This window comes from Colletotrichum destructivum, chromosome 4, assembly GCF_034447905.1.
Source record: "Colletotrichum destructivum chromosome 4, complete sequence".
In the NCBI taxonomy this organism is placed as follows: Eukaryota; Fungi; Ascomycota; class Sordariomycetes; order Glomerellales; family Glomerellaceae; genus Colletotrichum; species Colletotrichum destructivum.
In genome coordinates this window covers 4604939-4632708 of record NC_085899.1, presented here as the reverse complement: position 1 = coordinate 4632708, position 27770 = coordinate 4604939, and the positions used below count along the sequence as shown (strand labels likewise).

Below are 27770 nucleotides of genomic sequence, written 5' to 3'. Positions count from 1 at the left end.
AGCGGATTGGCTGGGATCCACTCTTATCGATCGGCGTCATGGTGGGGGATAGATGCACGTGACGGTCGGCACATCCTCGGCCTGCCAGCGCAGCAGCTGAGGACGAAGAGATGCTGAGGTATTTGGCCCGGCAACCAATGGCAGCCACTGTCAACCTCGGTCCCCGGCCGCCCCCCCCGGGCCCTAGCTCCTTGTCATCCCCATGTTGACATTCCGTCTGGCTCCTCCAAGACCAGCCACCCGAGCTTTGCGACAAGTGGGTGATCTCCAGCCTGTGCATTTCTATTTTTTGACAATTCCCCCATCACGGAAACCAAGTCGAGACCACAGGATTCTCTTGCGACTATCGTCTTAGTCTTCACACCGGAAATATCTCTACTTGCGCAACATTCCGAATCTTGACGGACTTTTGTCGGAAAGCTCCCCGGGAAGCTCGAAGCCGCTGTTTACCCTCCTCCCAAGCCGATACATCTACTACACCTGGGCCACCGCCCCAAGTGCAATGACCACGTGCAATTAAATGTCGTGGCCCAATGATCAAAACTCTCGGAGGCGCGGGGTATGGAGCCATTGGGTGCCGCTTGCGGTCACAGTGACTGTTGCGACGGTCGGTTTGGCCGCTTGGGTCTGGAGCCAACGCAAGGACGAAGACGAGACGCCCGAGAGCGAGCAGTACCCCGACCTCGACTATGACAATGCCGACTACGGCGACAATCCCGCATACGGCACTGCTAAAGGGCCGAAGCCTCCCCCGAGCAACGTGGGGACCGAAACATACGGCACCACCGACGCATCCCGAGACCCGACGGCCGATGGATGGGGTGCTCGCATGTCGGGCGCATTGAGGCGCACACCCAGCCCGCAGCAGTTCTTTGAGTCGGCTGGAAAGACCGTCACCGCAGGCGTCGCCGCCGCGGGTGCTGTTGCCGGCCGGGCTCTGGCGGCCATCCGCGAGGAGGACAAGAACGCGTACGCTGACCACGAGACTTGGTCCGAGGAGGCAGACGCCAGAAAGGACCGCGCACCGGGGCCAAGAGACCCGAGCAAACGAAGGAGGACAGTTGCTGTGGTTGTTTCGGCCGATGGCCATGCAGACGATTTTGATGATGATGGCTTCCATGAACACGCTGTAAGCTCAATATTCCTCCCCGACTTGACCGTTCCCCCCTTTCCAATGTCTGACCATTCGTGCAGTCCATCTTGTCGCACATCCCGCGCTACAATGACTTCAACAACATCAAGCTCTTCGTGTTGATCTATGCGCCTGGTCTTAAGGAGACTGCTGGCGAATCTACGAGTAACCTTCCGCCACCTTCGCTGAGCTCGTCCTTCTCTAACATTGAGCACCACCAAGCCCAAACTCCTGGCGAAGAGTCTTCCAAGAGCCCCACGGTGCAGGCCTCATCCGGCAACCCCGCCTTCAATGCCGTCTACTCCCAGGCGTTGGCTTTGGTCGAGAAGGAGACTATGGTCATGCCTTTCACGACGCCCAACGGCCACAACCACATCCTTCGCCATCTGCAGCCCGAGATCATCTATCTGCAGGAGAGCCTGGCGGGCGAGAACGGCGGCGTCGTCTCCAACCTGCAAACGTGGCTGCGTCACGACATCATCCTGGTCGTCGGTGCCGAGAGCGGCCACGGCGGCCTCGCCGATAGCGAGTCGGAGGCTGAGAGACCTGATAAGGAAGAGAAGTGGTGGCAGCGAACTGACCGTGTCGGACGGGGCCGGGGCGTTGTTGTGGTTGACGGCATGCGGGTCCACGATGACTGGGCCCGGCGTGTCCAGGGCAAGGAGTAAATACCACCTCTGCTGTACAAAGGATGGATGGCCCTGAGGGCCCGAACACTTTCATGTGTGGATTCCTATGTCTACTCGGAGGTCCTGGTCGATGCGGTATCGTGTGTTTTTTGTTTGGGACTGTATGTAGATACCACGAGATATCATGTGACGTTTTCATGAGGAAGGTAATTGCCATTGCGGAGCTTGCGAAGCAAGAAATGTCCGGGTAGCGAGGGAGCCCCTGGGCTCAATGATCATTAGTTTTCTTCCTGTTTTTAAATTCTGTACCTGTATCTAAGAGAAATCAAATCAGAAGCCTCTTGTGCAGTATGATTCTTTGGCCATCTTGGATCGAGATCCATCCATGCTCCTCCCTTCGTCTTAACAGCGGCAACAACCTTGGATATCCAAGGTACGTACCCAAGTGGACGGGACAGTCTCAACACTGTAGAAGCACGGTGGGTCGTGCATCCGGGGTTTTGCCTGAGGCTCCGCTGCCGCCTTTCCTCCATGCGGACCACGTCCACGCCTGCGACCCCGTCTCGGACTTGCTTGGAGCCTCTCCTTGCGCGGAAGCCTTGACTACACCACATCTCCAACCCCACACACGCTCTGAATTCCCATCCATCGGAGCTGTTGTGCATCTTCTCTACCCTCTTCTCTGCAACTTTATCTTCTTTTTCGACCTTTCGCTTCGTTATTCCGCCATTCGCGACTGCGTTTTCGACCCAGATTACCCTTCTCCACGCCGACGTCACCTCATTCGTCAACGCGAATCATCCATCCACCTCGACCACACCCCCCCCGGAACCCCCAATCACGATCGACGAGCCCGACATCTCCTTCAATGATTGCACTGTAACACGCATCTGGGCATCAATCAGAAAGTGGGAGAATAGTGTCGTGACATCCTCTTCGGCCTGCTGCGGACCGGTAGCCGCCCAATTCGGCCATCATGGCGCCGGTCGTGACAGCGGTCCATCCGCCTTCTGTCGCGTCCAAAGTCAAGCGTCCTGTGCCCCCCGGCATCCAGACCAATGGAGCAAGCTCTGCCCGATCATCGCCATCACCATCGATGTCGACCAAGAAGCCTCCGAATGCTGCGACGGCGAACGGTGTGAACCCTCAATCGGCGCGACCCACAAATCGCACCCGTCGCGAGCCTTCAACCCAGGCCGGTCGCATCTCTAGGAACAGCGTAGGATTGCGGTCAGCGTCGCTCGCGGCTGATATGGCTTCCGTCCAGTTTGTAGAGCCGCCGCCGTACAGTCAGTTGCCTCTCGAACACTCCTTGGGTACAGTGACGGGCATTAGTACTGACACATCACAGTCGTGACCGACGAATATATCCTGAAGAAGTACTCGGGCAACCCTCCGTCTCTGGTAGTTCACATGCACCCGACCCATTTTCGGTTCGACCAGCAGGATGGCATCTTTCCATACAAGTCTCCTATGCGGCTCTTTCTGGAGCACCTGCGCATGCGAACTGTTCCTCACGACCTCCTCGAATACTTCTCCCAGGCCGGCGTGCCTTTCTACGAGGGCTGCCTGATCGTCCAGGTGCATGACCACAAGTCGGTGGCACAGACCAAGGACATCCAGCGACCGACTTCGGCATCGAGCAAAGTGGTACCCTCGTCCATCCATAACCACAACCCATATATCGTGCCTTCGCCGTATGTGCCTTATCCCAAAGAGTCGACAGGGTCCCACCCAGATGGTCCGGCCGCAAACCAAGAGGACACGAAGCCGAAGACGGCGGAGGAGAAGGACAAAGCAAGCATGCCAGCCCCGAGCTTGCCAGGTGAGGGGCAGAAGAACAGAGGCCCCCAAAAGTCAAAGACATTTACAGTGGTTCTGCACCCTACGCCTGAAAGCCTGCAGGCTGATCTGCAGATTAAGGCTGCGACTCCCCACGGCGTAGTCGACGCGCGTGGTAATGCTGATGGCATGGTACCTCCTTCCACCCCGATATCGATGGTCCCACCTACTCCTACCGCGGGTAGCATGCCCCCTCCCGCCAAGAAGCTGAAGCGTGAGCGTATGGAGCTCGATGGAAGCAACATTCACATTGCAGAGTCGCAGATCCTCCTTGCCACCAACGCTCGACTGTTTTTAGAGCCGACGAGGGACGCGGAAGAGACGATGACCCTTCTCGACCTTCTCGCCCATCCCAAGCACTCGGACTCGCCTCCTCAGCCCAAGACGAGGAAGAGAACGGTGGCGGAGATGGCTGCCGACGAGGCCGCTGCGGCCGACCAAGAAAGATACATGCTTACCTTGGACGAGCGTCTTTCTTCTGCCGCCAACGGCGCACAAGGCGGAGCCAGCGGAGCCGACAAGGAAGGCCCAGCCGTGGTTTCCACCTTTGAGCCAAGGTTCGAGCGCTTTAAGGTGATCGCTGATATCAAGAGGGAGCACGACGAGAGAAAAGAACAGGAAAAGGTCAAGGCGGCCGAGGCCGAGCGCAAACTCGCGCAGGAGAAGCAGAAGCAGTTGCAAGAACAACAAGCTGTCATCGCGGCCCAACGGCAAGCAGAAGCGGAGAAGATGCGGCGCGAGCATCAAATGGCACAAGAAATCAAGGCTCGCCAGGAGCAGCAACAACAGAGGGAGCAACAGAGACGGGTTATGGCCGCACAAGCCGCTGCAAGCCAGGCTGCCCAGACCAGCCAGAACGCGGCGGCAAATATGGCACAACAACAACAGGCGAACGGTGCCATGCCCAATGGCACATCTGGCGTTGTTGCAAGCGGCGTACCAGCCCAGGCGCAGTCTCGCTTGGCTCAAGTCTCTCAGCCCACGGTGTCGTCGCCCATTGTTCGCCAAGGGACGCCTCACAGCATGTCTTCCCCCATGCCTGGCGCTGTGCCCATGCAGCAGTCCAACTCCCAAATGGCCAACAGCCCTCCACGCCCTCCGTCCGCAGTTCCCGGCCACCCAGCCAACGTTGGCGGCGTTCCCATGTCTCACAGCATGTCAGCCCGCGCAAGCCAACAGAGCCACCAGGCCGGCACGCCACGCATGCATCATGGAACACCTACTATGCAGGGAACACCAGGCTCACGTCCGGCCGTGGCGGTTACTCCTCGCATGAACCAGGCTAGCCCGCCGCCCAACATGATGGCATCGAACTCTCAGATGGGTCAGCACATGATGATGGGCACCCCGGGATCCATGCCTCAGGCCGTGCATAACCCCAATCTGATCGCAGCGCAGGTCGCCCAACAACAACGAGCTATTCAGCAGCAGCAGATGGCGGCGGCTATGCAAAACGGCATGGGCAACATGATGAACGGCAACATGAACGCGCAACAGATGACACCGCAGCAGCAGCAGCAGTACATGCAGCAGCAGATGCAGCATAGAATGATGATGCAGCAGCAGCAGCAACAACAACAGCAACAACAGCAGCAGCAGCAGCAGCAGCAGCGCGGTAACATGGGCAACATGGGCAACATGATGAACCAGCAACTGGCGCAGCGGTACGCCCAGCAACTCAGCCAAATGGGCGCCAACCAGATGAATGGCGGGCAGATGACGCCGCAAATGCAAGCTCAGCTCCAGGCGCAGATCCAGGCGCAGATGGGCAACCCGATGCAGCGTCAGATGGGCGCAGGTCAGAACATGATGAACGGCCAAAACATGAACATGCAGGCCATGATGCAGATGCAGCAGCAGCAGGCGATGAACAATAACAGTGCTCTCGCCAACCAGGTTAAGATCCAGGGACAGGCGATATACAACAAACAGATCTCCGTTCTGGCTGCCAAGTGGGGTGGCGCGGTTGAGAACATTCCGCCCGACCAGATGGATTCGTTCAAGAGAAGCTGTATGATCGAGGCTAAGACCCAGATACAGGCCGTTCTTGCACAACGCAGGGCTCAGCAGGTGGTGTTGCAGCAACAGCACCTCCAACAACACCAGCAACAACAGCAGATGCAAGGCATGGGCGGTATGATGGGTCCCCACGGAATGTAGGATGGTTCGTGGCCTATGGTATTCAAGACCTTACATCACCAGCACAGCTGTGGCCGGCATATCTGGAGATGTGCCGAGAATGGAAGTCAGGCAGAGGGGTGGGATTGACGATGAATCAACAACGGCGCGAAAGGGGGATGGGAGAGGGAGAGAAGTTCGGTTGTGAGCGTCTTTTTTCACATTTGGCGTCTGGGATGGTCCAGGGGACGGACTGGCTCGTTTTTGATCTCACATGATCTTATATACCCCTACGAAGGCGCATCTACCTTGTGCTCCAAGGTGCGGTTAGGGATGGGACGGCAACTGCTTTTTTCCCCTTTCTCATTATATTTTTACGGCTGATGGATCTGGGGGGGGCGAGAAGCAGGAAGGTGGTGAATTCAAAGGTGCATGCACACGCCATTGCGCCTTTCGAGCGCTCTGGAGAAGCGAGTTTAATACAGCACTTGATGTATCAGATACCTAACAATCCCTACACCAGGGCATTGGTTCCACGGAGCATTCTCAGTGTGCCAGATGCGCGACGGATGTTACTGCAATTCTGGCGATGCTTATGTCAGCACAGACTGATTGTAGGTAACCTGCTTCCTGCCCCAGGCGGCGGGCCGGGCGGCTGCACGTGATACGCTAGATCTTCGGCATGACGATGATGCAACGAGCTAAGCAAATTGCCGTCCGGCTTAAACGGTCAAGTGCTCCATACTAGGTCGCCCATCCCCGTCCACTCCACTGCCCCTTCCCGGCCTCCAAAAAGCACCAGCAGGAGCACCCAAGCCACATGAACGACACGCCCGTGACCTCAACTACTTCAATTGTCTGTTCAACTTCGAGGACCACACTCATTACGTACTAAACTACACACACATTTGTTCTTCACTCCCCCCCCACGGGTACCCATACAACCTTATTGCAGCTCACTAAAAACAGCTTTCGTCTTGGTTCACTTCCCCCCAACCCAACAGATCGGTTCGTTCTACCTGCAGCCACGCCGTTTTCCCGACTTGCCGAACTCCATCGAAGAAAGATTTAGACAGCTGGCCCGAGTCTTCTGCAATGCATTTCCCTCGACTCCCGCGGACAGAGGCAGCGTTCTTGCTGGCGTTATTGATGTCCCCGCTGCCCGCTGCCTCGATGCTGGATTGCAAGCACATTCTCGTGGACGATGTCTCGTTTAACCTCGGTGAGCTGGCCGGGCCGCACAGCGTCGTGACCAGCAGATGGCATCCCCCCACCTACACGAACACGTCCTACACGGTCGACATCTGCGCTCCTCTCAAGCGCAAGGGAGATGTCAAGAGGGAGGAACAATGCCCCAGCTTCACGAGAGGTATGCGCTCCCGCTGACGTTGACGTGTCAAGGGTCCAGCTGGCCTGAGCTTCCCGCAAAGCTAGTTGACTAACATTCATCGGACAGTCTGTGCCATCGAACGCAACATCCACCCGGGCCAGGACAACAAGGACGAAGTCGAAAAGGTGATACCGATCGCTGGCGAGCTGGGCGACCACGGCGGAAGGGCTTTGGACGCCAAGCCCGAGCGACTCAAGTCGAGCGACTCCAACTCGGATGCGAAGAAGGAGGGGGTTCGGCTCATCCTCAACGGTGGCTCTTACCCTTTGGGAAAGAGCGGCAGAAATCAAAAGGCCATCATCGAGTTCATCTGCGACCGCGAGAAGTCTGGCCTCGAGGGTGAAGTTAAGCCTGAGGACCAGTACGACGGCAGCCAATTCCGAGCACGCGAGGATGATAAGGACGGCAAAGACAGCAAGGACGGCGAAGACGACGGGCCCTCGCCCGAGGAGAAGCAGATTCTGAAGCCTGACAGCGCCTTGATCTGGAATAGCTACGGCCCGAACGAGAAGAACGACATGGACGTCCTGAGGTTGACTTGGCACACCAAGTGGGCATGCGAAGATGCATTCGGCAAGCCGCCCAGCGAAGGCGGCAGCGGCGGTGACTCGAGCAGCCACTGGGGCTTCTTCACCTGGTTCATTGTTCTGTAAGTCGTTGACCTTGTTGTAGTATCATGCATGGCCCGGCAGTGACAGCATCGACTAATATTCCCTCCCACTCTGCAGGGCTTTTCTCGGCATCGCGGCATACCTCATTTTCGGCTCCTGGCTGAACTATAACCGCTACGGCGCTAGGGGCTGGGATCTTCTGCCGCACGGTGACACGATCCGCGATATCCCTTACTTGGTCAAGGACTGGACCCGCAGCGTGCTGAGCACTGTCAACGGCAGCGGGAGCCGTGGCGGTTACAGCGCAGTCTAGAATGACGGGTTCTCTCGAGAGCGTTTGTAAGGGAGGAAGCAGTGTATATTTATGGCTGTAAACTGGGTCGGTGACTACGGTTCTTGGTTGCATGGTCTTGCGGCGGGCATCGTTCCGCGAGTCGAGTTGCGACCTGGAGTTGGACTTGTTTTTTGGGTCCTTGGAGCTTGTCGCATTAGCTTGTTCGTATAGGAAATACAGCGTTACGAAAACAGCGTGGTGTTTTTATCCAACCATGACGTATAATGTTGGCGGTCAAACCCCGGGAATTCTTCCCAGGAGCGAACCGCGCGGCCCGGAGTAGCACTGCGGGATGCTGGTGGGATGTGGGGCCGGCGCCAACTGGGAAAATCGCCGCTCACTCACCGTAGCACCTCCGACTTTACTTCCGTGGAGCTCCCTCACACACACACACACACACACATATATATATATATACACTGCAAATCACCATTACGGCATCAAACCCTCGATTGGTCAAACCTCCCACCATACAAAGTGATCATGCGAGCTGACAATGATGACAACGCCGCCCTGAGCGCCGACGAAGATTTGCTACGGGACAACGAGGAGCCCTCCTCGACCGCTTTCGCCCCCCCTCCGCTCCCACAACTCACCGACGAGCCGCAGACGCTCCCGGACTCGTGCGTGAGCCTCTCTCGCCCCTTCCTGCGCGCGCTGCACGCCATCCTCCCGCCTTCGCCGCACCTCACCCTCTCGATCGGCAGCGGCACCGGCCTCGTCGAGGCGCTGCTGCACGGCATCGCGCCGCCGCCCAACCTCGTCAGCGTCGAGGTCGCGCCCAGCCCGAACAGGTACCATGCGGCGCACCGCACCGTCCCAGGGACCTGGGCCCTCGAGCCCCTCGCCGCGCGGGCGAGGGCTTGGGTGTTTGTGTACCCGAAGCAGGTGGCGCTCGTGAAGGCGTACGTGGAGGCGTTTCTCAGCCGTCGGGACGCGGAGGCGGAGGTGGAGGTTGTGGTTTACGTCGGGCCGAGGATGGATTGGGACGATTTCCGGGGTGCTTTGGTGGAGGCGGGCGTCGCAGGCGAGGTCGAGGTCGAGGTTTGGGGGGAGGAGAGGATGGAGGCTGTTGGGGGGAGGGCATGGGAGTGTGTTGCTGTCGTGAGGCCGAGAGGGAGGTCTGCTCCCGAGGTCGTGAGGGTGCGGCAGAATTCTTTCCACGTTGATGAGCGTTGAAAGTTCCAAGGTCAGCATTTCCGCGGCATCACGACCTCACGGAGTGTCTTAATGGGGCGGCCGAAATGGGACGGCCTGATGCCCTTCGGCGTTACATGCTTGCATACAGGCCCCAAAGGACGCCAGCACATATCCATCGACCAGTGAGTGGGGTCCCTTCTCTAAAATCACATACTTGGCTGCTGATCATACTAGTCAAATCGGGGTGGTGGGGTCCGGTGTCAAGCCCACGAGATGACGACGACGACGACGACGACGACGACGACGACGACGGAATAGCGACTTGGCCCGTCGAAAGGCTGTCCAACTCGGGTACATCAAGATCAGGGAGCCATCCCGCTTCCATAAGTCCACAGGGGGTGGAGAGGAAAGAAATCCCAGAAGTGCAAAACGTATTCGGACAGCTTGTTCACGAAAGGGGTCCGGTTCTGACCCATAATGCACCGTCTGAGACCAGCGTTGTGAGTGGCGCAGATAGAAAAAGGGGCATCGTGCCGTCAAAAGTACTGGGAAGGAATTATATTGCTGTGAGGGGCTTGTTACGAGTATCCTCTCATTTGGCAACAAAGAGCACTCCCTAGGTTTAACAGGCTGTACGTCGCAAGGATTCGGATTCGGTAATCATGTCTAGATATTTGTGAGACGGGCAACGCAAGAAATGCTAAGCTATGCCAATGAAGATGAAAACCGCATTCTTCCACCGTCGGTACATACACCCAAAGGTATTTTTCGGAAGATATGTACATTATAAAATAAAAGACAAAAGCCTCCGAGGTCAACTCTGAGAAGGCTCCTGGGCCACCTTCTCCTCCCGCTCAGGCGGCGGCGGGGGCGGCCGCCGGCTTCATCGAAGCGGCGAATTGGGCGGCCTCGCCGGCGTCGTTGCCGTACGTTAGGTGAGCGCGGCGGATCTGGTTGCCGCCTTCGCAGATGTTGTCGCCGTTGTGGCAGATGATCTTGGTCTTGGTGGCGTCGACGCCCTGCACGGGCTGGCCGTTGACTGTTGGGCGATGTCAGTTCTCCGAGTCCCACGGACGAGGAAGAAAAGCAAAACAGGGGGGGGGGCTCACAAGGGTCGCCAAAGATGACGACGCCGGCGACCTTGGCCACCGTTTCGGCCGGCAGCATCGCGGCGCCGTTGTGCACTAGTTGACCGCCCTGGGAGTAGCCCGACATGATGACGGCCGAGCCGGGACAGCTGGTAATGGCCTTCTCGGTGAGGGTGGCCATCATCTGGGAGCCGGAGGCGTCGCCGCCTGCGAGGAAGCCCGGGATGTCGGCCGGGTACTCAACGCCTTGAACGGCTAGGTTGCCGCCGACCTGGGACGCGAGCGCCTGGAAGAAGGGCGGGCCGGCGATGGTCCCGACATTGCCACCCTCGGTGGTGCCGCGGGCGAAGATGACGATCGTCGACTTGCACTCGCCGCTGAGGCCGTCCTGCTGGTTCCCCGAGAAGTCGGCCTGGCGGGGGCGGACCACAGCGAGGGGGGAGGCGGACGCCACGCCCGACAGAGCGAGGAGGAGGGCTAGTGCTGCTGAGCGGTGCATTGTTTCCCGGGCTTATATTTGTCGACTATGGTGTTGTATATGCAGGTAAGGGGCGTGAATTAGTAACGGTAGGCTTTGTTGTATTCCCTAATGCTCGTTGCTGAACGTCGGATCAACGACTTTCATAGTTCTGTGATCGTGACATTGGATGGGTAAGGGGGGAGGAAGGTGACTGTTGCGTTCTTATACACCAGACTGGGGACATCGGTCCCGAAAACCAATCCATGCCCAGCGCAAGAAGCTTCTTCTTGATCTGCTTCCCGGTTTGTTTTCTGTTCCTGCAGCACAACGGCTTCAGGTACCGCAACCTCACCCCGATAGGGCAATGGGGGGCGGGTCATAGATCCAGGGGGGAACAGCACGTAGAGAATCAACTCTCGAAGGCGTCGATGCAGCGATGCCAGGCATGGTACAGGGATGGAGTCCTTCCGCAGGCCGGATGTTCCTAGCTGACGATTGCCAGCCGCGAGCTTAGCTAGCCAATGAGCGGGAAACCCTTTGAAGCTTGTCCGCGACCGCTACGTCTTTGGTGGGCTACAGGCCTGATCAGAACCCGTCGTAGGGCAGAGGAGACCTAGACATCAGACCCGAATCATCGGGCTAGATCAGTTGCGATTGGTCGAGGGCTGATTCATGGATGAGGACGGTCTGATCTGTTGCGTTGGGTGGGGGGGTGCGACTCGAAACAACTGGCGGTTCGTGCGCAGCGGGCACCGAGTCGTTTCTCAGAGCCTTTGCTCTGGGGCTTTCGTCCCGATATGGTTAACGACTGACGTTTGGTGTTTTGGGGGCTGAAGGGTGGGACGGAAGATTCGCGGTGTTGGACTGAAGTAGAAACCTCCGTTGCGGCTCGGTGTGGAGGGAGAAGTGAGTGGCAGCGCTTTGTTCCGGTCCCAAGTTTTCCGATTTCCTTTCTGGCCGTCTCAAGCACCAAGAAAACGTTTCTTTCTTCTGAAGGAATCAAGGGATCATGAGACCCACTCCCCTTCCTCCGAGGGCGCGGTTGGCCGCTGACGTGCGTTTCGTTGCTGGACTTGGGGACAGAGAGACAGGTGGAATCGACCGTCGGATGTTGGAGCCAGTCTGTCCGGCCATCCGCCAAGAATCGTCTCAAGTTACGGCGGTTTTTGCTTTTTTGGCTTATGCTATCGGACATGCACAAAGATGGTCTGAACGGAGCCGGACTTTGAGAGAGGAGGTTCGGTGGGATGACCTAAAGAAGACATGATGTATCACCTCGGTACCGGTGTGATGGCCTGACATGCTGTCAGCGGGGCGGTTTCGGCAATTTGGCCGGGACTTGAGGAATGATTAGAACTCCTCCTTGGCTTCTTCGACATGTAAGTTGGAAGCCATCGGCGACACCCTTGTGATGATTACTGAGGCCCGCATGCCTAGGTTTTCCAACATATGGCGGGATAGCGTATGACTCTCGAAATAAAAGTGAACGGGGATGTGAGTTTTCTCGAGAGATCAACGAAAGGGCCCTTCGTCATACTGAGAGTCCGACAACGTCGGGTTGTAGTGAGTTAACTCGAGAGCAGATGAAACCAACCACACGACGTGGGATATTGATTTTCCGGACTCTAGAACTGGTTTGGAGGGCGGAGATCTCGCTGCATCCAAAGCACTTCGACTTCTCTCTTCTCTCCGAAAGGCAGTTGTGAAGCCTTTGGAGGGGATAAGATAGGTACGCAGAGCCACGGAGTGTCCGGGAAACCCAGTCGCCGGCCGGCCCCGCACTGCCCGATAATAATCTCGACCGGGCTCCACTTTCCAGAAGTGGCCCCCCATGTCACCGATATAGTCTTGTCGTCTCTCTCCAAAATGACGAATACTGCTGCATCTTCAAATTTCGGGCCAGCTTCAGAAAGGTCTGCTGGAAGAAGACAGTTCAGTATACTTAACAGAGCTCATGTTCTTCAGGGTTGTTGCCGGGTTGGCTATGCCAGAGTGTGTGGTTGAACGAAAATCGGTGCACTGTAACTGCCCGCACGACAGCCATAGTCAGTTTGCAATGATCACGCTGTGCACTCAATGGGATACAAGTTGATATCTATCAGAACCGCGTCGAAATAGACACTTCGAGGTGACGTTGTCGCCGGCCTCTGTTGCATTTGGTGGTTATTTAAAACTCGTCGCTGCTTGCGTTGGTGGAATCTAAGTCTAGGTTTCGTAAAGGGTTTTAAACGCCGACGCCGGAAAAAAATGAATTACACGGATCGAACCCTGCCAGAACTAAAAGACACTCTTTTCTTTTTCTTCACGAGCGGGTGACGGAAATGGCCTCCTCCAGGATGTCCAAGCCCTGCTGGATCTCCTGCTCCGTGATGGTCAAAGGCGGAACGAAACGAAGGGTGTTGGTGCCGGCCGTGATGATCAGCAGGCCGCGCTCACGAGCCGCCTTGACGATGGGCGTGGGGTCTTGCGTGAGCTGCAGACCGAGGATGAGGCCGCGGCCGCGGACCTCCTTGATCAGGTCGGGGAATCGCTGGCGCAGGGTGTCGAACCGGGCCTTGAAAATGTCGGCCTTGGTGGCGACGGCCTTCTGCAGACCGGGGTCGGCGAGGCGGGAGACGATGTTGTGGGCCAGGCGGCAGGCGAGGGGGTTGCCACCGAAGGTGGTGCCGTGGTCGCCGACCTTGATCTTCTCCGAGACGTTGCTGTTGACGATGGTGGCGCCGATGGGGAAGCCGTTGCCCAGCGCCTTAGCGGTGGTGATGATGTCCGGGTGGGCCTCCTTGGGCAGGTGGGTGTGCGCCCAGAAGGTGCCGGTGCGGGACAGGCCGCACTGGATCTCGTCGTAGATCAGGACGGCGCCGACCTCGCGGCAGCGCTTGGCCAGGGCGATCAGGAATTCGTCCGTCGCGGGCGTGACGCCGCCCTCACCCTGGATGGGCTCGACGATGACGCCGCACGTCTTGTCCGTGACGACATCGTTGATGGCGGCGACGTCGTTGAAGGCGCCGAGTTTGAAGCCGGGCAGCATCGGCGCGAATGGCTCCTGGTACTTGGGGTTGTGGGTGGCGGACAGGCTGCCCATGGTGCGGCCATGGAAGGCGTTGTTGAAGGAGACGACCTCGAACTTGTCGCTCGAGGACTGGCCGACCTTGGCGGCCTTGCGGGCGAACTTAATGGCGGCCTCGTTGGCCTCGGAGCCCGAGTTGCAGACGAAGACGGAGTCGACGTCGTGCATGGCACCCGCCTCGCGCGTCTTCTCGACCAGAAGCTTTGAGAGGGCACCGGTCCAGGGGTTATAGTAGAGGTTCGAGGCGTGCATGAGCGTGCTACCCTGCAAGATGGGGAGAGAAGGCATCCTCGGTCAGTCATGTACGTTGAAAAATGACTCACGGCACCTCGGAGTTACCCACCTGCTCGGTCAAGAGCTTCGTGAGCTCGGGATCGCAATGTCCCAGGGCATTGACAGCGATACCAGCGGTGAAGTCGAGGTACTGCCTGTTCTCGATATCCCAGAGAACGGAGCCCTGGCCCTTGACGAAGACGGGTGGCGGGCGGGCGTAGGTGGCGACCATGAAGGGCGCATGTTCGCGGACAAGGGCGGCGCTCGCCGAGTCTTCGGTCGGATCGGGGTTCGGTACAGAGGCCTGGCTCTGGAAAAGATAGCCCAGTTAGCACCAACTCGAATGGTATTTCGAGGATCTCGGAGGTACACACTGTGATGTTGCTCTTAACGTCCTCGGGGAGGTTCGAGGAGGCGGCGGCGGTTGCGGAGGAGAGGGCGCGGGTGTTATTGACGCGCGAGACAACGGCCAGGCGCGGCTGGCACTTGGCCAATTGCAATCGCAGAGGGGCACGGAACGCCATTCTATGGTATCTCTGAGAAGAAAAACAAGAAGAAAATAACAACAGCGGGCTCTGCAGGAAACGATGGTTGGTGTGTCAAAGAAGAAGGTTCATCGGTTTTAAAATTTGGGGCCGTTCGCGCGGTAGATTGACGGAGGTGACTCGACAAATCTCGTTATCGATAAGATGTGCTACCTCCGGTTCGTGGAGGGGTATATCCACTCTTCCCGGGGGGGTACGTACACTCTGGTCCGGGCCGGGGGTATCCCTCCGATCTCGGCTAGGCTCGAACGGAGGAGTGAGCACTTGGATTCAGGACTTGATCAGGCGGGATTTGTACTGATCATACTGTTGATCTCATGGCTTGTTTCCTTATAAGGGATTGCTGTTATCCAAATACCATTTCAATGGACTAGATACATGGAAAAAACTACCTGCTTTCCAACCCACCTAGTAGTGTGTTTAACCTGGCCGTCATGAGGCAACACCGTCGATGAAGGGGGTTTTGAATTGTTGACTATGCCTGAGATTTTTATTTTCAACTGGCTTTCAAATGAATGTGAAGATCGACTCACCCAAACGCCAACACATGAAGAATTCTTCGAGAAAGCCAGCGAGACCATCACATCTGTCTCCGCCAAGCTCCATCGCCCTGTTGTCGACCTTCAAACCTCTGCAACCAAGTCTTCCCAAATTCCATTTTTGGTGTACCCTACGTTTACTTTGATGACGCCCTCCCAAGACTCTCGCAGCTTTCGACGGACTTCCTTCGCCTCACGGCGACAGACGGTGGAATCTCCTTTGAAGGTCACCGTCGAGGTCCAGCTGCTCTCTGGATCCGCGGGGTTCGTGCCAGTGCCGGTTACTCTGACACTCTGCACACCGCGCCAGCGAAGCAATCCTACAACGTCCGCGTCATTGAGTTCGAGTGTTTTCAACAAGCCGGGTTTAGTGACCCGCACCCTCTTGTCTTTCCACGTGAGAAGCATCGTCATGATATCCCGTCCATGTTTCTCATTCAAATAAGCCATGAGAGACAGCCTCGATGTGATGCGGTACCTCTGTTCCTGACGCTCGATGACTGTACTCATCGTCTTCGCATCGCAAAACGCCGCCATCTCGGCGAATCCCGCTTGTGTCACTTGGACACCACTGTTCTCTTGTCTGAGCAAAAACTTCAAGACCTTTGTGTTGCTTCGCTTCCGCCCATTCCATCTGAAGGCAGTCACGAAGTCCCCCGAAATTCGCAAGTTCCCTCCGCAAAGGTCCAAGAGAGTTTTGGCCTCCCTCAGATCAAGCTGTTCGAAAAGAGACTCGAGACCGGATCCACTTATCATGAGGTTGGGGTTTCGGAATTGGGATAGATCTCGAACGAACAACCGCCCCCTCTCGTTCTTGACACTTGAAAGTGCGTTGGAGGGCACGTCTACCATCCCAAGCTGCCCCCCTCCCCTAAGAAACTTTTTCACATCCTCCACCCGACCGCCAGCGATGGAGTCTCTGCACGTCTGGTCCGTCAATGAGGGCAACAGGGCAAGGAACGCTCTGAGGTTGTTGATGTTGCCCAGCTGGTGTGCAACATCGCCAAAGAAGAGAAACGCCTGTAGGTCCTGGACGAGCTGTGCCTCAGTTTTGGAATAATCCGGCAGGAGCAGTCCATTGGGATCGCTTAGGGGGATGTCCGAGGCGATGCCGAGCAAAGCGTAGACCATGTCACGGGGGTCGCTCGCTCGGCTCACCCGGAACTCTCGCAGCAAGGTATGGAGAGTCTTTGTTTTTGCGGATCTTCTGGTGAATGGGTTTGGCATCAAGTCCAAGACAGCCCTACACTGAGGACTTGGGTCGACGCCGACGAGCGTTGCGGCGCTCGAGAGCATGTAAGCCGGGACGGTCCACCTGCCGCAGCACACGGAAGCAGCTCGGGCGTGAGAGACCTCCTGCAGGATCCAGACCCGTGTGAACCAGGGCTCTTCAAGAAGAGATGTTAGACCTTGCCGTCGGATATCGAGAAGGGCAGCCCGACCGATGCCCGTGTCCTGCTGTGCCGACAACCAGTTTTCTTGCGCCCGGCTGAGATCTCCTGCATCTTTCTGGCGGGAGGTGTCTCGATAGAGGGCTCTCAAGAAGTCCATCAGGATCTTGGTCTCGTACGACGAGGGCCCCAGCCATATGAGGACCTGCTCCGCCTCTCTGTAAACGTCGCCCATCTGTCCCACCTGGTGTCCTCGCTCCGCGACGTTGCTCTGGTCGATGCAGACGGCGTCGACCCACAGTATTCTGCCTGTGTCGCGCCGGAGATGATTCATTGCATGGAACAGGCTCTTGGTGATGGGAAGCCTCCTACGATTCACGGTGATGGACTCGGACAGATCGTTGCTCCCCCAAGCGTACGAAAGTGCCTCGTAGGGAATGATGTCTTCCGGTTCGAGGCTCGCCTGGAAGATGTCACAGGCCACTTCACCGCCGGCTCCGGGGTGAAGCATCAGAAGTCGAAAGGACTTCACACCTAGATCCAGCGGTTCATACTCGAAGAGGGCCATCTTCAACGCTGTTCATGAGCTGGGACGATGTTACAGGGGAAGGCCTCCTAGTCGTGATCGTCCGGTGCTGTGTAACAAAGTGGTCGATACCCGAATTTCGATCATGAAAGCTGTCAGTGATCTACCGTGTATCTTGATCGCGGAAGATGAGTTCTTCCCGGGGTGTGGCAGTTGCTGAGCCGCCAGTGATGCCCAACAGACCTAGAATCTAGCCCGAGTAAGCAGGACAGTCAGGTGCGGGGACCAGTGTCAGCGTCAGCAGCGATTCGCCTCGTACGGTGTTGAGCGAATCAGACTTGCAGGCAGGTACCGTGCAGAAGCCAGGTGTCTCACAACACACAGGAAATAACACATTGAGAGCTCTTCTATGTCTGTCTGTCGACATTGATGATAAGAGGGAAAGGGTTCCAAGCTTCTAGCCATGTCAACATATTTGGAGCCGACGAACGGATAGCCTATTGGCTGCAGAGCTGCCAGGGAGTTGCAAGGTGGGAACGGAGCAACATCTTTCTTTCCCGACTCCCGGGAACCAAAGTAAAAGTGTCCCTCGGCCTCGGGGTCCGGCGGCGGCCAGTCGACCCTGGAGAACGGGACGAACCCCACGATGGAGAGGAGGGGCCTGCAGCATCAGCTTTGCAAGTCTTCAGGGGAGTTCTACAGCGGGAACAGCGCGCTGAAGCCTGAGAAGCGACAAGCGGCAGACGGTGATTGGCCATCTCCGGGATCCGCTCCGGAATGGACCCTAATCAGGACTAGCGCATTAGGCCGAAGTGCCCGCGTGCCCCTCTACCCCGGGCGGGTCACGTTCTCTCTCCGGCAGGTGTGTGAGTACGTACCTGGATAGTCAGGGCCCTCTTCACATGTCAGCTGCGCGCCCGCCCCCAAAACAACCAAACAAACGTCACCATCTCACGTCTGAAGCCAGCAATTGAACCGAGCCACCAAGGCAAACCGACGCTCTCTCCCACATTGAAACATGTGCCGCCAATACCCTGACAAGCCTGGGTCGGGACCCTCTCTCGTGGAGGAGCCTCTGCTCCCGTTGTCACCACTACCATTGTCGTCTCGTCGTCGCCTCTTCTCTTCCTACCGGTAATACAGCTCTGTTCTTTGACGGTTCATCTCCTTCTGGTTCTTCTCCTTCTCCCATCATTCCGCTCCGCCATTCCGAAACACCGTCATTCATTCCTCCATCCATCCAACTCGACCTGGGAACTTCCCCCTCTTCCGCCTGCCATCTGGCCCTCTCTCCTGCCACTTCCCTCCAGCACGTACACGTACGATCCCAACTGGCTAAAGGAGGATCGCGGGCGTCTATTTTTTCGAAAATCACCCAAGGCACCGAGCGGCGGTCCGTGGCCCCGAGCTGTCCGTAATTGCTGTTCCTTTGCCAAGCGCTTTCCCGGGTCCCGCCACCTTGCCATGGGCTTTTGGCCCTGAGCTATCGCATTACTCGCGCTGCGCCGTCCCGTCGACGAGTCCGACGCCAGCTCCGTCCCAGCCACGACCTCGTGGTTTTGTGCTGTTGCTTGGTCAGCCTACTGTGTACCCCCCCCTTCTCGGCTGCTCTCTCAGTGCCCAGGTCCATGAGTTCGTGACGGAACCTACAAACAATCCATTTATTCTCTTCCACGACGATTCCCTTTGGCTGCTGTCGATACGTAGCATCCGCCACCCACCATGATCGACCACGTCTTGGGAAGGCCGTCGGTCAAGTCGCGCCGCCTCCAAGTGCTGGCGGTGCTGGCTTTCTGGTCAGCATACATCTTCCGGTACGTGATGCGACGTTCCGAAACCTGTGCGATCCTCGTTACGACACTATGCTGACCGTCCTTGTGCCACAGAGGCCATCCCCACGGCCCGCCCGTGATCCGTTTCCTCTCGAAGCTGACGACCAAGCGCCTCACTACATGGCAGACGGTTGTCATCACCATGATCTATCTCTACGCAGCTCGACACTTCAGCACTCTTGTCGGCCTCGCGAGCCCCGAACCCATGGCCAACATGTACGATGCCACCTACTTTCGCGCCACATGGATCTTGACCGCCCTGGATGCCGGCTTCTGGACCGCCATGAAGATTCGCGCAAAGTGGCTGCGCGACCTCGCCAGCATCGTCTTCTCCGTTTTCTATATGTTCGCCGCCGAGAAGGCCGATGAGAAAGTGCGCAAGGTGCGCGGCATGTTGACCGTCGAGCACCTGCGCGTGTCGTGGGACAAGGGAACGACACCTTACCTGCGCTTCTTCCAGGGCCTGATGCGACCCCGCTTCTCCCGCTGGCCGCCACGCGCCATCCGTATCCCGCGACCTGCGGGCAGTGATTACAAGGAGCCCGTATCGGCTTGGCTCTATTTCGATGGCCCATTGACGGATCTCGCCCGGCACAATAGGATCGTGCTGGATATCCCCGGCGGTGGCTTCGTAGCCATGGACCCTCGCTGCAATGACGACAAGTTATTCGCTTGGGCGTCCAAGACGGGAATGCCGGTTCTGAGTCTGGATTATAAAAAGGCCCCCGAGTTCCCCTACCCCTATGCTTTGAACGAGTGTTTCGATGTGTACACCACCCTTATCCGTAGCAAGGGAAGATGTATCGGCATGTCCGGGAGAGAGACGCCCAGGGTCGTCCTGACGGGTGACAGTGCCGGCGGCAACCTGGCGACGGCGACGACCCTAATGATCGTCGAGCGAACCTCGGTCCCCATGCGCCGTTACTCGAGCACGGGAGACCTGCCGCTGCCGGATGGCCTGGTTCTCTTCTACCCGGCACTCGACATGAACATTGGAAACTGGATGTCAGACGAGCAAATGTCGCTGATGAAGGACAGAAGGCTGAGGAGCACCAACCAGTCCATCATTAGGAGGAAGAGCGCACAGTACAATGACTTGATCGGCACACCCCACCAAACAGATGACGAGGACGATGGCTCGAATAAGCAATCTACGGAATTGACCGCCAAGGAGGTCGAGATTGCGTCACAACAGGCCCTGGCCAGCCCCCATCCCGAATACTCGCATGGCGGCCCTCAAGGGCCTTCCAACTCGCAGTTCTCGACCGCCGACGCCAAGCGCAAGCAGAGCACTTCCCACCACTCGGAGCCCCTGCGAACCCGCCTCGCCATGTCCTCCATGATCTCTTACTTCAACGATCGCGTGCTCACTCCCGAGATGATGCGCGCCATGATCATCCTCTACATCGGCCCCCACAACCGTCCTGACTTCAGCAAAGACTACCTCCTCTCCCCCGTCCTGACCCCCGACTCTCTCCTCGCCCGCTTCCCCAAGGTTTACTTCCTGACGGGCGAGCGGGACCCGCTCGTCGACGATACCGTCATATTCTCCGCACGTCTGCGCAAGGTCAAGGAGTCCATGTTCGACCAAGCCCGCTCTGAGCGCTCCGACTTTGGCGACGGCCTCGAACCTGTCTTCAACCCCAAGGACGTCGCCGAGGTGATGCTTATCCCCGGTATCTCTCACGGCTTCTTGCAGTTCCCCACCGTCTACCCGCCGGCGTGGCGGCACTTTGAGAGGTCCGCCGAGTGGATCACGGAGATCTTTGCCTCCGCTGACGCCGTCCGCGAGCGCGAGAGCCGTGGACGCCGACGAGCTGGCGGGCCCGTCACAAATGGCAACACCGAAGGCCGTCACCACACCCGTGCCGAGTCGAGCGGTGACGAGGATCGTCCGTTGGAGATTGGCATGACGAGGGCTAATCGGAGGAACACGCTGACCCAGGAGCCGCAGCCCATGGACGAGGGCGAATCGATTGTAGAGAAAGCCGAAACAGGCGGTAAGAAGAAGAACGGCCGGGCCAGAGCCGCGACCAAGAGCGCTAGTGCGAGCCTGGTGAAGCTCAAGAGTACAGATGACCTGCTCGGCAGGAGGATGCAAGGGCTTGCTGGCGGTCTCACGGGCGTAGGGGGACAAGAGTGAGCAGGGTGGGAGCTGTACTTGTACGACGATTGGTGCCCATCATGATTTGGAAGCGACTAGGTATTTTGTTTTTTGATGACACGGTTCCGCTGTTCGCTTGTGGGGTGGTAGATTGTTTGTAGATTGGATTCGCCAACGAAGCTTGTATACATGACAGGTAGTACCACGTTTTATAGATACAATGCTCTCTGTGTCACTACTCCTGATGGCTACTTCAATATCTAAGTTGTTCTTGGCTGGAATCTGAATAAGTCTCCCTCCTATGGCCTTTTGGTCAGGGCTAGCTGGTACATGTAGACCGGTCAATTTCAGGTATAAAGTCTCAGCACGCCAAATTCCGCTTTAGGCCAGCACCTGAGCATTTATGGGTTCTATGGCCTCTCTCTGCACGCAACAAAGATCTAGTAGTGTTGATAGGTTCAATCGGCCATCGCCTGGAGCTTAGTCGGAATGTGGCCGTTCAACAACAGCATCTTCTCCTGCGAGCTGCTGATGATGGAATCGACAGCGTAGAAAGATGCAGCAGCCACAATCAGACCCATCTTGGCCACCTTGGTCAACGTCACTTTGCCAATGCCGTGAAGTGAGGCGCTCGACGACGTCGACGGGCATGTCTCCCTCGGAAGGCCGGGACCAGGGTCAGCTCTGCACCCGGATCCATTCCTTTGGCGAACAGGAGGTCTTCTAATCTGTCCTCGCATTGCTGCATATCCACGACGGCATTGAGATAGGCTCTGCTTTCTTGGCGAAAAGGTTTGAAAAGAGGATGTACACTCTCTTGGCGTGAGCGTCAGCACCGAGCAAGGGGAACGTTTCGAGAGATGCCACGGGCACGATTTCAGTCGAGTTCATGGCCGTCATCGTGAGATGGGTTGTAAAGCACTAACCACGTTTTCTTGCTACCAGGCGTGGTAGGTTCTTCATGCTTTCCGAGCGAACTACCCACCTTTACCATGGGGCAGGTATAGGGAGCATGCGCACTTGACCACTTCTCGCATGCCAGGGAGTAATGCGCTTTTTTTCAGTGTAAGTATCGATCGCATACGTTGTATTTACATCAGACACCCGTGGAAACTGTTTCACCCTTTACACCCCGACCTGGCGTGTCAAATCCCCTTGTGCTAAGTGGAATAGCAGATGGTCCGCAATCCGCAGCCACCTCGTAACCGCCAACAACTCGCTACTTGCAGGTTGATCAGTCATTGTCTTAGTTTCATCTTCAGAACCTGTTCATTGGGTGAGACTCTCACATTCTGGCTCGCAGCAGGCATTTCGATGACATTTGTTCCCCTGGCATTCAGTTCCTCGACAAAGTTGGATGACACGATTACCACAGAGCCATCGACCCCCCCCCCCCCCCCCCCCCTTGACCTGATAGACGCCACCCGGAACCTCTATCGGCCCTCGTGAAGAACGGTCTTGGATATTCACACTTAATTATCAGAAGCTGCGGCGTAGTTCTTTTCCTGGTAGAGATTTAGGACAGGCACACAAACTTGCGGCTCCTTCCAACCGTGCAGGGGGAACGAGCTTGCTGAGAAGGACAATGGCAAGGAAAGAGACCTCCACATGTAAGGCTCTCTGGAAGTGGCCAGAATTGTAAATATCTAAAGGGGAGTGACAAGAAACTCCAACATCTTAGCGGTACTTGCTGAGGCTTTGCTAGCAATATGTTGAAACGAGCAACCTTGGAAACCTGGCCAATATGGGACTAGTGTAGCCGTAGAACAAGGCTAAGCTAAATCATTTCGGCTCGCTACTCATATGTCTCGAACTAATGATGCCAATCGTGAGTTGTAACGCTGGTCGCTATATGTTGTCTAGTAACGTATACAACGTATCGCTGCTGCTGACACATAATATGAAGCAGCATACGGTTCGATGTCTGACCTCTTAACAATCCCCAGTCACCGCCATTACTCCTACACAGGTGAAAAGTTGTAGTGTCGCAGAAGAAGCAGAATGGTTTGGGTGCAGGATATCCCCAGCCAGTGCCTTATTCCCAGCTGAGCTCAGGGAGGTATGAATCCTTCCAAGTCTTGCTCGTGTCAAAGGCGTCGTGATCAGCGGTGCAGTTCAAGTCCTCGGCCGGCAGCTCGCCATGCCGGAAGTAGGCCCGGATGGCCTTGGCAGTGCAGAGCGAAGGGTGGCTGGTGACGCCGTGGCCGATGCCGCCGTGCGTGAGAACGCCGGAGCCCAAGAAGACGCCGCTGTTGTTGTAGGCATTGCTGATGGGCGTGACGGGGTCGTATCTCGGGCCGACGAAGAGCATGGGGTTCGCCGTCTCGATGGTCTCGTTCCAGCTACTCTCCCAGCCGCCCTTGGCGTGAAACGGCCAGCGGGCGCAGAGGTAGACGAGGTTGTTGTGGACCTCGCCGAGGGCCTTGGAGACGCGCTTCAGCTCCTCGCTCACGGCGAAGATGTCCTCGAAGGAGTCGGTGCGGGTGTTCTTGTCGCTGCAGTAGATGCCGAAGAGGGACTCGTCTTTCAGGCTGCCCATGGTATCGGTGGCTTTGACGACGGGGAGCCAGATGCTGGAGATGGCCTTCAGGTTGTGCTGGTCGGCGGGCTTGAAGAGTTCGTTCAAAATGGTGGCGAAGGTCGGCCACAGGGTGTTCCCGTATAGTACGGCGCGGAAGACCAGCTTGAAGGCCGAGGCGTCCATGACGGTGGCGCCGCCGAGGGGAATGGGAAGACGGCGCAACTCGTCCATGAGCCCGTACAGGTTCTTTGTGAGCACATCGGCGGACTCGTTGCGCGCCGCCAGAGGGCAGAGGCCGGGTCCGGCCTTGACGCAGCGGTCGAAATAGTCGAAGACAGCGTTGTCAACGTCGCTCCACCAGATTGTGTCGTAGCCGTTGTACCATTGAGGGACGTTTACGTTGCCGTCGAGCATCACACGGCCCATCCTGTCGGGGAACATGGCAGCCACGGTAGTGCCGAGGATGGTGCCGTAGGAGATGCCCCAGTAGTTGAGCAGGGAGTCGGGGCCCTCGAGGGCGTCGTTCAGCCGCATCAGGTCGCGAGCCAGGTAGCCCGTGCCGATGAGCTCGCCCATCTCGGACGTCTGCTCCTTCGAGTTGAGGCAGTCGTTGGCCACATTTCCGGCCGATGCCCACATGCGTGCGAGGGCAGTCCGGTCCTCGGGGCCAAAAGCATCGTTCACGCGGTGCCTTTGCATAACTACCGGCCTCTCGGCGTCGCCGTAGCATTTGAACGGAGACGTGGTGGCAACACCCCTGAAAGAACCGTGTTAGTCGCGCAGTAGTACACAGCCTTGTCTCGGGAGGCAAACCCAATCTCAAGGGGGTTTCCTTACCGAGGGTCCCAGCCGACGAGGTCATATTTCCCCTCCGTAATCACCAGAAGCTGCTCGGCCTTGTCAACCAGAGTCTTCCGCGCTCCGGAACCGGGTCCGCCAAAGTTAAAGAAGATGCTGCCCTGAGAATCGCCGTTGACGGCGGGTACACGCGTCACCTGGAGGTTGAGCGTCTTGTTGGCGGCGCTGTCGAGGTAGTCGAGAGGGACAGTGAAGTTGCTGCACTCGTACTTGACGGTGGCTCCAGCCTCGCCGTCGAATCCACAGGATCCCCATTTGAACGGGGAGCGAGCAGCCAGAGTGGAAGACACTGTGCCAGCGAGGGCGAGTGAGGAGATTGTAGTCTGGACGAGCATGGTGGAAGTGTTTCTTGAGTTGAATACTTTATGGTGAGCAGGGAGTAAAACATCAGCAATACTTAGCGATTTGCATGTCTTTTATTATTTGATCATTTTATTGATTAAGTGCATTCGTTTCCAGGAATCACTCTAGCATCTCGTGGGATTCCTCGTGCATGCGGTCCTGTCGTAATTTTTGCTCCGCCGCCACAGGGCCGCGTGGCCATCGTCATGTCAACCCCTGCCCCCAATCCTACGTGCCCGCGTACTGCAAGCAAAGGACTCTAGCTTGATTGCTTCACGCAAACCATCATGGCAGTGACCGTGGTAGTAATGATGGCGAAGCTTGAATGGCTCGTGGCGGCTGCCATGAAAGCAATCGACAATGGATTCATGGATTTCGTATTGGTTGTTAAGGTGAGTCGGGAGTTTCGGGGTTTCGTGTCGAGGGCTTGACTAACCTCAACATCGCCCAAAATACAAGTCCATGATATGCTTCCAGGCTCATTCACTTTCTGGCATTCAATCGAAGGAAAGTATACATGTTCCTTGTCGATGACTTACAGGAGAAGCCGTTCAAATCCTTCGCAATCTGTGGGCCCGAACACGCAGAATCAGGTTGTGTGTACGGCGGGTGTAAGGTCGCTGGATGTTTATCCTCTTATGCCGTACCGAAGCCGTAGTTGTTTGCGCTCCCCGATTCCGTCAGAATGTTTGGAAAAACGTTCGTTCCTTCTTTCTCTGTATATCGGGACCCTTTTGTGATCTCTCTTATGCGATGGGGCGCCCACTAATGTGCTGTGATCGTGGCCACACTAGGTCGCCCGCGAAGATCAAGAAGGCTGGGGGGCGAGGGTCAGATCAAGTTCGGAGCTCAAAGCCCGGATGCTTGTCTCCTACACTATGAGAAAAGATCCTTACAATGCAAAGAGTTAGGATTTTAAACATATTTCTACTTCTACCAGCGCAAAATCATTGCGACGACCTTTGTGTATTCTAAGCCTAGGACTTACAATTACAAGATCTGTTTCATTCTAAACATGATCAATACCATTAGCACACTCAGTAAGTAAAGTCACCTTGACAAAGCAATCAAGATTAAAAATTTAGACAGCGTCAAGTACAACCACTTGTTTCCTGGGGGCCTTTGAAAGAGAGGATGACGAAGTTTAAGCTTAAGAAAATGGATACAGACTTCAGCATAAGGAAATATGGCTCGGCGGTTGCCGGCGGTGTTCAACATCATCTAGCTGATTTTCTTCCTTGCCACGAGACTAAGAGCGAAGAATCCTAGAGCAACTACAAACTTTACAAGCAGGCCATCGGCTAGAATCCCAGTTTTGTTTTTCTTTTAAGGTAGATAAAGACGCAACAAGAAGATGGTACCTAAAGCATACTCTTCCAACTCCACTTCAATTAGCCTTCCGTAAAGCAGCATTATCTTTCAAGATGAAGGTCATTTTGCTATAATTATAGCCTTGCTGGAAGACGTTATAGTCTACTAAGTAAAATATGCTGTGCAACAATTGGATTAATGAATGAATGGTAGGAACGCATCCACTCAGGGATCTTGAGATACAATTACGGGGTGGGTTCTCAACATCCAATAATAACCCGCCTTGCTAGCTCAATCGGTAGAGCGTGAGACTCTTAATCTCAAGGTTGCGGGTTCGACCCCCGCGTGAGGCTCAAATCCTCACCGCGATTGGCACAGCCACTCTTCGGGTTATCTTTTTGTGGTTTTGTCGGCCGTTGCACATCCATCTGCCCAGTCCAACTTCCGTTCCTATTGAGTGATGCGCACCTTAGCTATGGCTCCCTACGAAATTGTATCTATTACTGGGTCAATTATCGGAGAGCCGCGCCTCGTCTGCTGCTGATTCGGGTTTCACGACTGCGAGCTAGCTGGTCACTGGTGAACTGCACAGTCATGTTTGCGACCAACGTCAACAACAAGCCATCTTGTGACATCTTGCCGCTGGCAACTGGCGCTCATACAAGCAAGGGCTGGAAGCTGCACACCAAGAAACGGGCGTTATGAAAAGCTTGTCGCCGCTTTTCTCCGTGGTGTCATTGACATGAGTCTGACTAGTCTGTATCTATACTGACAACCCAAACTCAACTGTGCCTCAAGTTACCAGCAATGTCGTAAGGGACCTTTCTGCTGGTTTGCTGGAGGCCGAGAACATAACCACAAGACCCACGTAATTGATGAGGGAACCAAGTGTTGTCCCGCGGTAAAAATTCCATCTGAATTGGCTGAGCCACTGAGTCTCCACGGAAGTGGGAGAGAACGAAGGGTCAGAAGAAGACCCCAAGTCCCACTGTAACGCCATGAACGTGACGGTTTGGTGCCGTCGATAGTGACTTGTGATGACCCAGTCAACATTCGGACACTCGGAAGCCCCTGATCTAGCCCCAGAGGCGGATGCGAGACCCCCCTAGAACACGCGCGAAAGCCTCGTGTCCCAGGTCGCCCCTCTAGCTTCGACTTTTTGATCTTCCCTTGCCGTCGGGGTCCTAGTGATCAGCGATTTTAAGCTTGCGGGGATCTCTTGGCTCATGAGTGGGTGGGTGTGTTGCGAGACGATGGGGAGGGATTGGGGGGTTCATGAGCTTCGTTTTCGTTTAGCCGGCCATGCTCCGCCGAGTCGGGCGGAGAGGTTGGGAAGGGGATACGACTCACGACACAAAACAGACCGCAAAGTGAAGACTTGACGGCCGGACACCTCCAGCCGATCAAGAGGGCTATGCTGGCATCACTCCAAGACCCAGACGGGTTATCGCCGTCAAAAAGGTGTAAGTCCAAACCCTCCAACACTACGTTTTCCTAGTGGTCCACACCACCACCCTCACAAAGCACGCATTGCAGGGGGAGGGACGTTGGCACAGAAGTCTGCCATCGAAAACGGGTTTCCCGTCCACCCCTGTGCTGGTTGTGACACGCATCTTGGGACCGGTTCCGCGTGAGTGAGGGAACCGGCCCGCTAGTCAGACCCAAGAGGGGTGATGCCGGCCGCCAGGTAGAGACACAGAGTCTGCTTGCAACCTCT

General features: G+C 56.5%; 9 protein-coding genes across 9 annotated transcripts; 5 read left to right on the top strand and 4 right to left on the bottom strand.

The window, feature by feature from the left end:
- The first annotated feature begins 237 nt into the window (after nucleotides 1-237).
- Nucleotides 238-2070, top strand: CDEST_07347 (uncharacterized protein). Its single transcript, XM_062923506.1, has 2 exons — nucleotides 238-1129; nucleotides 1195-2070. The coding sequence occupies exons 1-2, from the start codon at nucleotides 521-523 to the stop codon at nucleotides 1798-1800; spliced, it is 1215 nt and encodes a 404-aa protein (XP_062779557.1). The 5' UTR covers nucleotides 238-520; the 3' UTR covers nucleotides 1801-2070.
- A 289-nt stretch (nucleotides 2071-2359) lies between these two features.
- On the top strand, nucleotides 2360-6133 carry CDEST_07346 (Putative transcription factor Spt20, spt20-like, SEP domain-containing protein). Its single transcript, XM_062923505.1, has 2 exons — nucleotides 2360-3050; nucleotides 3113-6133. The coding sequence occupies exons 1-2, from the start codon at nucleotides 2738-2740 to the stop codon at nucleotides 5761-5763; spliced, it is 2964 nt and encodes a 987-aa protein (XP_062779556.1). The 5' UTR covers nucleotides 2360-2737; the 3' UTR covers nucleotides 5764-6133.
- A 372-nt stretch (nucleotides 6134-6505) lies between these two features.
- Nucleotides 6506-8243, top strand: CDEST_07345 (Putative mannose-6-phosphate receptor binding domain superfamily, MRH domain-containing protein). Its single transcript, XM_062923504.1, has 3 exons — nucleotides 6506-7090; nucleotides 7178-7760; nucleotides 7840-8243. The coding sequence occupies exons 1-3, from the start codon at nucleotides 6817-6819 to the stop codon at nucleotides 8033-8035; spliced, it is 1053 nt and encodes a 350-aa protein (XP_062779555.1). The 5' UTR covers nucleotides 6506-6816; the 3' UTR covers nucleotides 8036-8243.
- A 29-nt stretch (nucleotides 8244-8272) lies between these two features.
- Nucleotides 8273-9926, top strand: CDEST_07344 (uncharacterized protein). The gene is made up of 2 exons (XM_062923503.1): nucleotides 8273-9378; nucleotides 9431-9926. Exon 1 carries the CDS (start codon nucleotides 8360-8362, stop codon nucleotides 9233-9235), a length of 876 nt encoding a protein of 291 aa, XP_062779554.1. The 5' UTR covers nucleotides 8273-8359; the 3' UTR covers nucleotides 9236-9378; nucleotides 9431-9926.
- Nucleotides 9927-10050: 124 nt separating this feature from the next.
- On the bottom strand, nucleotides 10051-10783 carry CDEST_07343 (Putative cutinase/acetylxylan esterase, alpha/Beta hydrolase, cutinase, serine active; the record flags this gene model as incomplete). Its single annotated transcript, XM_062923502.1, has 2 exons — nucleotides 10051-10235; nucleotides 10306-10783. 2 exons carry the CDS (start codon nucleotides 10781-10783, stop codon nucleotides 10051-10053), a joined length of 663 nt encoding a protein of 220 aa, XP_062779553.1.
- A 2094-nt stretch (nucleotides 10784-12877) lies between these two features.
- Nucleotides 12878-14689, bottom strand: CDEST_07342 (Putative aminotransferase class-III, pyridoxal phosphate-dependent transferase, major). The gene is made up of 3 exons (XM_062923501.1): nucleotides 14459-14689; nucleotides 14155-14394; nucleotides 12878-14075 (listed from the first exon to the last, which is right to left on the bottom strand). The coding sequence occupies exons 1-3, from the start codon at nucleotides 14606-14608 to the stop codon at nucleotides 13047-13049; spliced, it is 1419 nt and encodes a 472-aa protein (XP_062779552.1). The 5' UTR covers nucleotides 14609-14689; the 3' UTR covers nucleotides 12878-13046.
- Nucleotides 14690-15135: 446 nt separating this feature from the next.
- CDEST_07341 (Putative heterokaryon incompatibility) lies at nucleotides 15136-17127 on the bottom strand (the record flags this gene model as incomplete). Its single annotated transcript, XM_062923500.1, has 1 exon — nucleotides 15136-17127. One exon carries the CDS (start codon nucleotides 17125-17127, stop codon nucleotides 15253-15255), a length of 1875 nt encoding a protein of 624 aa, XP_062779551.1. The 3' UTR covers nucleotides 15136-15252.
- A 908-nt stretch (nucleotides 17128-18035) lies between these two features.
- On the top strand, nucleotides 18036-21259 carry CDEST_07340 (Putative alpha/beta hydrolase-3). Its single transcript, XM_062923499.1, has 2 exons — nucleotides 18036-18899; nucleotides 18972-21259. The coding sequence occupies exons 1-2, from the start codon at nucleotides 18808-18810 to the stop codon at nucleotides 21058-21060; spliced, it is 2181 nt and encodes a 726-aa protein (XP_062779550.1). The 5' UTR covers nucleotides 18036-18807; the 3' UTR covers nucleotides 21061-21259.
- A 1797-nt stretch (nucleotides 21260-23056) lies between these two features.
- CDEST_07339 (Putative alpha/beta hydrolase-1, peptidase S33 tripeptidyl aminopeptidase-like protein) lies at nucleotides 23057-24735 on the bottom strand (the record flags this gene model as incomplete). Its single annotated transcript, XM_062923498.1, has 2 exons — nucleotides 23057-24299; nucleotides 24380-24735. 2 exons carry the CDS (start codon nucleotides 24733-24735, stop codon nucleotides 23057-23059), a joined length of 1599 nt encoding a protein of 532 aa, XP_062779549.1.
- Nucleotides 24736-27770: the final 3035 nt, after the last annotated feature.